At 36.2% G+C, this 10,447-nt stretch overlaps 1 protein-coding gene across 1 annotated transcript; it reads right to left on the bottom strand.

Moving 5' to 3' along the window:
- Positions 1–4,676: 4,676 nt before the first annotated feature.
- Positions 4,677–5,609, bottom strand: LOC100717010 (olfactory receptor 10D3-like). The gene has a single exon (XM_003472626.1). It carries the CDS (start codon positions 5,607–5,609, stop codon positions 4,677–4,679), a length of 933 nt encoding a protein of 310 aa, XP_003472674.1.
- Positions 5,610–10,447: the final 4,838 nt, after the last annotated feature.

Below are 10,447 nucleotides of genomic sequence, written 5' to 3'. Positions count from 1 at the left end.
TTTCTCTGCGCCGCTTCAGATTGAGTGTCCAAAATAATCAGCACTTTCTTTCAACATTTAATAAAAGTGTCAATCACATGCTAAAAAGGCATGGATCACCAGTTTACCTAACAATAAATGATAAGGAGAATTGTGTCACTGTAGAATAGACTACATCACAATAGCAATTAAGCCAAAATTCCAGGGGCTATACAGAGCACAAATCTATTTCTTAGTCATGAAAAGTTTCAGATAGGACTGCTTGCTTGGCTTCCAGAGTCCCCCTGTTAGGGGGAAAGAGGACAGGAAGGACCCTGAGATTGTACTATGCACAATCTTCTAGGGTGGGTCACACGGAAATACGCAGAAACCATAATAGGGTCCAGTTCAGCTCTCAAGGAGTCAGAGTTACCCTCTGCTTTTGTGTCCAGGGGAAAATAGAGAAAAAGAAGACTCGGGGTGTGTGTGTGTGTGTGTGTGTGTGTGTGTGTGTGTGTGTGTGTGTGAAAGAGAGAGAGAGAGAGAGAGAGAGAGAGAGAGAGAGAGAGAAAGAGAGAGAGAGAGAGCAAGAGAGACCAAGAGAGAGAGACAGAGATTTTATTTTTCCAAAGCATTCTACTGAAGACAATAAGATAGAGAAAAATACTATGGAATAAGGATAGAACATCTTGAATACTGGGAAAAGGAATAGAAGATGGGGGTGAAAGAGGGAAAAACTATCAATGATGGTGGATGCTCAGAATAATCAGGATGAGAGCCATGGCAGGATTGAAGAAAATCAAGGCTTTATGTAAATGCACATGATGATCCAGGTTTGGTAAGACTAGAACATAATAGTGTGGTTTGTGGGCAGCAGAAGTTACTTCTGCAGTATCATAGTGGATGTGTTCCTGAAAATAGAAATCTTCCATTCATGTAATGATTGTATAGACTTTCTAATACTACTCTGTAAAGAAAACATGTTTGTGCTTATATTCAACAACTCTTTTTCACTTAGGATTATAAATATTAAAAATAAGAAAATTCTGTTGCTGAGCAGTGACAAATGGTGGAAATTTTTAGTTATACACAAGTTCAGAATCACAAATTTAGAGAAGCCAAATCTTCTATGTGATATCATGTGACTCAATAGCATTTCAATAGAATTGGATCATATATTAATGTAATTTTCATCTCATTTATCAAACTTCATTGCTTAAATGCAAACTAAGTAGAAAATACAAAAATATTATTCTGTTAAAGAAATGGATTCATGAGCTTTTCATTTTCTTTAGTGTATAGTATACACATAGGATATCCTGGTTAGATTCTAGAAGTCTGTTCTCTAAATATTAACAATTCACATGTTATACTCTGTTATGGAAAAGTGATTGGTATAGTCTCCACCAAAACTGAAATGAAGTAAGCCCAAAAGTGAGACTCTCCACAGATAAATGCATTTAATAATAATATATTTCCATTTGTGGAGCTATGACTCACTGTGATGGCAGATGTTCCAAGTCTTACATAGGAACTCTCACTAAAATTTCCATAAAGATGTTCCCTTCTCTAACCCATAGAGAAAGCTACTCCTAATACAAAACATGGCTGAATAGCCAAAGGTCAAGGGAGAAAGGAGATGCCCCTCAAGCATGCAGTACAAACAAGAAGAAAATAGTTAGGTCCTACTTACTTTTCTCATTGCTGATATACAGTATCCAAAACCCAGAGTTAAAAGTTGAAAGGCTAATTATCCCATGGATCATAGAGGTTTCAGTCCATAGCTGACTGGCACCAAGGCAGGGTAGCATGGCAGAGTTCTACCACAGAGGATAAACTGCCCATGATAAATCAGGGCAGGCAGAAGAAAACAAGCAGCAAGTGACAAATAGTAACCCTCTTTTTGTCCCTCGTATCTTATATCCTAAAGTTTAGTGGTACTCACATTCAGGATCCTTAATCCTAGTGAAGCACCATTATTCGATTCCAGCTTCGTAAACTTGATTTATGAAAACTGTGCCTATGACCACATGAGGATTTGAGGGCTCATCTAGATATAAGCCATAACAACCTGTGAGTAGTGTGATACATTTGACACAGGTGCAAAAGAAAAGGTTTCTGGTAAGAGTAAAAAGAAGTCAGAGATAATAGGTTTAGAAGAAAATGGAGTAGTTAGAGATTAAAAAGAGTGCCCATTTATAAAATGGAATAGATATGAATAAGCAAGAACACACTATCAATAATGTATATAATAAGCAAAAGGTATTTGAAACAATAACATAGACCATCTTTAACTAGCCTGACCAGTAAAAGCTAAGCAAAGACTTGAGTTACTAGAGTTAAAAATGAAAAAGCAAACATGATTGAAATTATATATATATTATATTATATATATATTATATATAATATATATATTATATTATATATTATTATATATATTATATTATATTTTATATATATATATAGTAACAATAGAAACAACTGGATGTCAGTAAATTAAGTAACTTAGAATAGCTGTCAAATTCTTAAAAGATATATATGACAAACTGGTTACAGAGGAAAAATCAAATACAACCATAAAAAATATCTTTAATGGTAATCATCAAAATTACCCACAAGTGAAGACCCAGAACTCTACTTTGCTACAGTTCTACAAAAGTATTGATACAACTGTTCAAATCCCTTCCCCCAAAACAAGAGGGAAAAACTTTCCAGAACTATTCTATCAAACCTGAATTATTCTGATACAAGTATGTCATCACAGAAAAGAACAAAACGACAAGCCAATATCTGCTAATAGTATGTATACCACAATCCTCAACAAGATAATCACATAATGAATTTACCAAATATAGAAAGATTTATATAGCTTAATCAAGTGAAGATTTATTCCAAATATCCAACTTTGACTGACATTCAAAAATCAATTAATGTTATACACAATAATCAAAACTACTTGCACATAGGAACTGCATAATCATCCCAATAAACACAAAAAGCACTTGACAAAAACAATTATTTTGCCATCATAGAAATATTCAACAAACTAGAAGCACATGGAACTTCTTTAATATAATGAATGATATCAATGAAAAACCCACAGTGAACATTTGATGGTAAAATACTGGATGATTTGCCTTAAGGTGAGGAGGAAGAAAAGAATATTTGTCCTCAGAATTGCCAGTTCACGTTGCACAAGAGTTTCTAACCACAGCAATTAAGAAAAAAAAAAGGTTTAAAAAATCCACAAAGGAAAGAATAGACAAACTATTTCTACTTACAAAGGATAAAGTTGTATACACCAAAATCCTAAGATATCCACTAATTAGTACTAATAACCTCAGATCATATGCAAAAATCAATTGTACTTTATATACCAACAATTAAAAATTTTCAAAGGACATAAGGAAAATATTATTTATAGTAGCATCCAGAAGAATAAAGTATTAGGAATAAATCTAACCAAGGAAGTCAAAGACTTCTGAACTTAAAGATTAAAAACCACAAAATATTATTGAACACATTAAAGGATATCTAGACAAATGGAAAACTATGTTATGTTCATGGATTAGAAGGCTTAATATTGTTAGGTTAGCAAGTCTTACCAAATTAATCGACAGATTCAGTGTATTCCCTATAATAATCCCAGCAGCCTGCCTTGTAGAAATTGATACAGAATAGTAGGAATTAATGCAAACACTTCAAAAGAAAGAACTAGAAAGTAGACTTCACACTTCCCAGTTTCAAACTGGAGTAAAAGACACTGATAATTAAGACAGTGTGGGCTGCCATAAGGAATAGATATACATGGTTCAGAGGATTAGAATTGAGAAGCACTAAATCAAACTATCTATGAAGGAAAGATCATTCAATGGGTAAAAATAATCTCAATTGACGGCCCTGAAACAATTAGGTGTCAACATTCAAAAGAATGAATGTGAACTTGTATCTCACATAACCGATAAAAATTAATCCAAAATGAATTTTAAGTCTAATTTAAGAATAAAACTATAAAACACAGAAGAAAACATAAGAATAAATCTTTATGACCACTGTTTGTCAATGGTTTCAAGGTACCATGCTAAAAGCATAAATAATAAAAGAAAAGATAAATAAGCAATACATCATCAAAATGTAAAGTGATTCTGTATAAAAAGTATTGCCAGTAAGGTAAAGAAAAAAGTCCACAATAGAAGAAAATATTGGTACATCACACAATTATTTTCTAAATAAGATATATAGATGGCCAAGAACCAAATGAAATAATATCCAACATCAATAGTCATCAGGGAAATTCAAACCAAAGCAATAATAAGACAGTGCATTATATCACTAGGATAAGTATAAAACTAATTTTAAAACATAAGAAACAAAAGATACAAGCAAGGATATAGTCAAACTGGAATACTAAGAATGTGAAAAGGTGAAGACAGTGAAAAAATGAGGACACCGAGTTAATCATATGATCTACTTCATATAAATATTATCTTAATTATATATTTATCTCTAAAGTGCATAGCACAGTTCACAGTATGGCAAATATTGAAAACTTTTGAGGAATATATCATTGTATAAACATACAAACATTAATTTCACTATAAACTATACAATGTCACCTTCTTGTTACAAACCCCACACAGAAACCACATAAAATATAAAACAGGCCCTGCATTCAGATGAATGCCAGGCAAAGTGCAAAGATGACCATGGTGTGAAGCTCACCCCCCACAGGAGTGCACTCCTTGGCTCAGTGCCTTCCTTAGAGCCAACTTTACCTCTTTGTTTCTCAAGGAATAAATCAAAGGATTCAGAGAAGGGGTCACAATATTATTGAACACCTGAGCCACAGAATCCAGCCAGGGGCTGGAAGCAGGCCGCAGGTAAATGAGGACCACTGGGCCATAAAAGAGCAGAACGGAGGTCAAGTGGGCACTACAAGTGGAGAAGGCTCGGCACCTGCCTTCCAAGGAACTGATTTTTAATATGGACAGAGTAATACGTGTGTAGGAAGTGAGGATAAGGAGAAAACACAGGAGCGCAACCATCCCCACGTTGGTGAAACTCACCACCTGCGCTAGGGTGATGTCTGCACAGGCCAGTGGCAGCACCACGGGGATATCACAGAAAAAGTTGTGCACCTCACTGGGGCCACAGTAGGGTAACCTGAAGATGAGGAAGGTGAGGACAGATGCATGCAGACAGCTCCCCAGCCAGGTGCCTAGAGCCATGACGACACACACAGTATGGCTCATGATGACTGTGTACTGCAGAGGGTGACAGATGGCAGCAAAGCGGTCATAGGCCATCACTGTGTACAGGAAGCACTCGGTGCAGCCCAGGAAGTGGTAGAAGAAGAGCTGAGAGGCACAGCCCTGGTAAGAGATGGTGCGGCTTTGCCCCATTAAGTAGAGCATCATTTTGGGAGAACTCACCGAAGGGAAAAAGATGTCTAACACTGACAGGTTTCCCAGGAAGAAATACATAGGGGTGTGGAGGTTGGCGGAGGTGAGGATGGCCAGAAGAATGAGCAGGTTTCCCAGGAGTGTGAGCAGGTAGAAGGCCAGAAAGAGGACAAAGAACACATTTTCCAGCCCAGCTGTGTGAGGGATTCCCATCAGGAGAAACTCAGTTATCGCAGTGTGATTCCACATCCTCAGCTACCGGTTAGTCCTGGAAGATGAAAAACAACCTCACCAAGGGGAGCTGTTCTGCAGCCCAGGAGTCTCCTCAGGAACCCACTGGAAATTTTTGACACCTTCATACCGTAAATTACTTCTAAATGGGACTCAGTCTATTTCCTGCAGTAATTAATGTGTTGCTGCATGCATGTCATACTTGTTTGTCCAGTGTTTCCTCAAAATTAAAGGGTGATCCTAGAGGCAGGGTGGAATGAAGAACATGAAATAAGCCTCCAAATTGAATACATCTGACTCTTAGTGTTGTGTCTGCTCTCCACATCATGATTCCCAATCATGTTGAAAAAGGTCTTTAAATTTCCCCCAAATCTCTACAAATAGTACACTATTATCTTATGGTTGTTATAAAAAATAATGTAATGCTGACACACCCAACCTTGCTTAAATGATATATTCTGATTTTAATGCTGCTTTATTCTTCAGTATTACATTGGGTGATTACCTGGCATTACCTCTTGAGGTAGAAATTTCCCAAAGCTGTTTTTTCCATTATTCCTCAAAATAACTGAACAATGAAATTTGACTAGTGGATAAATAACAAAACAGAAGGGAAAATAAAACTTAAATATGCACTATATAGATATATGTATGTATATATTTGCTAGTGTTAACAACTGGTTCAATAGCAGATTTAACCTATATAAACTATTTACTGAAATAGAATTCCCACAGACCCTTAATTGAAAAATACATTGAAGATGCTAATGTTTTGCTTCTAAGAAGCCTTTACTTCACAGATTTTTTGTAAAGTGAGTAGGAACTGTCTGGCTTACCTAATGGAGTTGATGATTCATGCAGTTACTTTCTCTGTTAGGCAGAACAAATGAAAACTGGTGCTTGTCTAATAACACAGGAGGAAAAATATAATACGCAACTTAGTGAAAAACAACACATGATGATTGATGTTAACAATTAACTTGCTTCAGTGCAGATTTTAGGCTTCATTATAGTGTTATGCAACAAATGAGTTCTATGCAATCCCAGGGAAGATTTTAAAGCCTTCATTTAGTTAGAAAGTACAGAGGAGCTCATTCAGTCATTACTCACTCAAACTCAAGCAGGGTTACTCCTACGTTCTACCATCTTCCTGGAGCCCATAGAACCCTGAGAAGACTTGAACACAATAAGGAGACAGTGGCCAAATAAATGGTATCGACAGAATGCAGGGATATGCTATCATACTGAGTTAAGGCCCAGGCCCCACATTACTGCAACCATTTGTTTTGCCCTTAGAGGGTGGAGACTGAACAGCCATATTATGAGGCCAAAAAGGCTAAGAGTTTTTCACACTCAGACCCAGACTCACAGGTATAGAAGCCTGGAGCCAGCAGCACCTCCAGCTCTGAGGGAAGGGGCAGGATGAATCTCCTCAGGAGAGAATAAATGTCTCCAGCTTCCTTGAGGCCCTCATCCCTGGAGGCCACAGACTTGAAGGTATGGCACAGAGGGAGCAATTAGAGTGCAGGAGACCCTCTCTTCCCTGCTCTCCCCTTTCCCTACTCCCTTCCCTCAGGACTGCTCAGACCAATGCACAGATACATGGCAGCCCTTAGGTACAGTCAGGTTCTGTTTTTCATTTATTAGTGCCTGTATACAGTACACCATGTTTAAATCCCCTATGGGAAGTCGGTACGTGAACATGTTAGCTGTATTTGGTCTTTAAAGCTTTTGAATTATAACTGCTGAGTACTTTTTCTCCATAGCACACATTGGATTCAGATGTTTGAGACTTCCCAGGGGTCCTGTGCTTAGAGAATTTTCACAGGCATCATCTAATCTAATTTTATAATATTTCACTCTAATAAGAGTAAATTCATGCTCATTTATAATCATGCTTATTTAAACCAGCTCTAGTCAATCATCAACATCTTTTCTTTTTCTAGAGATTTGCCATCATTTGGCAGTTATTTTAAACAGAATCATGAAATCTGTTTCCTTTTTGACCTGACTTCTTTCAATATAATGTTTTGAAATCCTTCTCTTGTTTCATATGTAGTACCAGTAGTTTTCATTATTGTTGTTGATGAATTATTTTCCATCCCATGAATAATTTTATTTCCTCAAACATAGGTTAAGAGTGTAATTTATATTACCGAAGGGCCTCTAAAGACTTCTTTTTTAAATTTAGGAAGTTTGAAGATCTCGAAATGGTGATCATCATCACTGAGTCAAAGTGAATCATTTTGGTTTCTATGACATATTAAGCCGCTTAATGAATGAGGTGTAGAATATAACATGAATGGGTAATTATCTAGCTTCAGCTAATCTCAAGTTTTTCCTTCTGATTCAAAAATCAACCCCATAATGAAACAGTGTATTATTAATGATGTACTGCAAGCATTTATTTACTGTTACTCCTATCATAAATTGAGCCTTTTATATTGCACATAATGCCAGAAATCATTTCCAAAGAGCTTTAAAATTTTCATAATTAATATTCATACCACAGAGAGAGAGAATTTTTGAGTAATAATGTGGTTGTATATGTAGATCTGCAATGTAATTTCAACTTCTAGAACTACTGTTCTTCCCAAAAATCCCAATACCAAAGTTAAAAGTAGTATAATAGTGTCAAATTGTATCATTTGTTACATGTGTTAATAAACTTTCCAAATTACTGACTTGCTTAAGCAGTATCCAGTGAAAAATATTTTTTCAGGTAAACACATTAAATTACTTTCCAGGGCACACTTTATCAAAATACTTACATAAATTTTAAAGAATGGGTGAATATATTACCCATGTATGAAATACATTAAAATCAATATAATTTTTCATGAAGAAATGAAATACTGTATTCACTGGAACACATCGAGGGATCTGCATATTCTTTTAAAAGGAAGACGTTTTGGACCAAGGATATAGCACAGTGTGCCTGACTGACAAGCACAAGGTCCTGAATTTGATTCCTGGTACAGAAAGAAAGAAGGGAGGAAGGAAAAAAGAAAGAGGAAGAAAGAAAGAAAGAGAAAAAAGAAAGGAAGAAAGAAAGAAAGAAAAGGGAAAAAGAAAGAGAAAGAAAAAAGAAAGAAAGAGAGAGAGAGAAACTGTGTTCAAAGCAAATGACTTTACAGAGATTTAATTTTATCTCGGGTCTATTCATTCTTGTTACTCACCCTCTCAACAATCTTTTCTTTGTCCACTGGGGACTATCCTGACATTTTGTAGACACAGTTCATACAGGTGAACATACCTAGGTCGCATAGGTGGATATAATTAGTTATTTTCTCAGATATTAGTTATTTCAACTAAAATTCAGTGGGGATGGAAATGATTCCCTTTGAGATGATAGCAATTGCTATTGCAATTCAGAGTACTCCAGACTCCATTTTTTTATGATGTCAGATCTGCAGACATACACGAATGTCTGATGTCAGTCTTGCCTGTCAGCAGTAGAGGTGCCATGCATCATGTGGTCCGTGACCTAATCAGCCCGCTACACTTACTGTGAGGGGCACATTGTGTAGTAAATGAAACTAGAATCTTTGCAAACAATTCCAAAGCTACAAAACAGTAGCAAAATTCATTCAGTGAGGAAGAATTAAGAGTACTACACCCACAACCTAGGCCACACTCTTTAATTCAATATTGTATAACACAGTTATCAGTAATTAAATTGCATTTTGATGCAACATGACAGTGTGGGTTTTATCTCCATTATTTCTAATACACCATGGAAATGAATGAAATATCAGTAAGTCAGAGAAAACACCACCAGTTGGTGATTATATGAGAAGCAGATCAAATTGTGAGCATTTTAGGAAAAATATCCTGAGCGTGTAGGGATTTGTTGATATCTGTGAATGGCAGTGAGATGACTTAATGGGGCTGAGGAAATGTCTCCCCACTGGGCTGACATAAAGGATCATGGCTGAGGTGACCAGCACTGAATGGCACCTCTAGTCCATTAGTAGTAGTGGCAGCTGTGACTTGCTGTGACTTCATAGCTTTAATACAATAAAGCTGTGACTTCATAGCTTTAATACAATAAAGTTTTCCTAAGGATAAAGGGCATGCTTTTCTCCATGCTGAGCTAGAGACAGCTGCTTCAAATGCTTTCTCTGGTTGGAACAGTGATAAGTTTTTAAAGTCTAGACCAGACTAGGAAAAGTAGCTGCACTGCCAAGAACACTGTCTGAAATGGCTACAACAGTGAAGAGATAGTCTACACTATCCTGACATCAGAGTTTGCAGAAAAGCTGACAAGGCAAGGTATCCATTAAAATTATTTGTTATTGTTCTTTTTAAAGTAATGTATTACAGCTCAGTAGCTGTTAGTAGAAAACAAGAACATTCAATATAAGTTCCTATGAGACTCTGATTTTCAAGTACTTTACAAGCATAATCGTCAAAGTTGATTTCTTAAAATGCCAGTTCATGCATTTTCTAGGATGCTTCTGCCCTCGTCTTTGGCATATTTATCCAAACCTATATTTTCACAGACCACTCCCCTACCTTTGATTTTTGTTTAAAGTCTTTGCTGCCTCATATATTGACTATCTGCACCATATCAGCCTCTCTAGCACGTGTTATGCTATACAGGTACAGAGACTATAAATGCCTGAATCAATTATATGTCTTGTTTGGCCAGCACTAAGCTTAAAAACAGTAAACTACTAATAAATATTTGGAAGTATTCTCATGGCTGCCCTTTGACTGTGTTACAGGACAGTAATTGATGAAAATATTGTATTTATAAATCATATAGCAATCCAAAGTCTTACTAAAAGACATACAATCTCTATATTTCTCAAAGAAAATTTAAGTGAATAAAAAATGTTGGCTTATAGAAG

Source organism: Cavia porcellus, unplaced genomic scaffold, assembly GCF_034190915.1.
Source record: "Cavia porcellus strain 051 isolate PalLab524CR breed Dunkin Hartley unplaced genomic scaffold, mCavPor4.1 scaffold_9, whole genome shotgun sequence".
Taxonomy (NCBI): domain Eukaryota; kingdom Metazoa; phylum Chordata; class Mammalia; order Rodentia; family Caviidae; genus Cavia; species Cavia porcellus.
The sequence above is the reverse complement of the archived record's forward strand: the minus strand, read 5'-3'. Positions and strand labels throughout refer to the sequence as shown.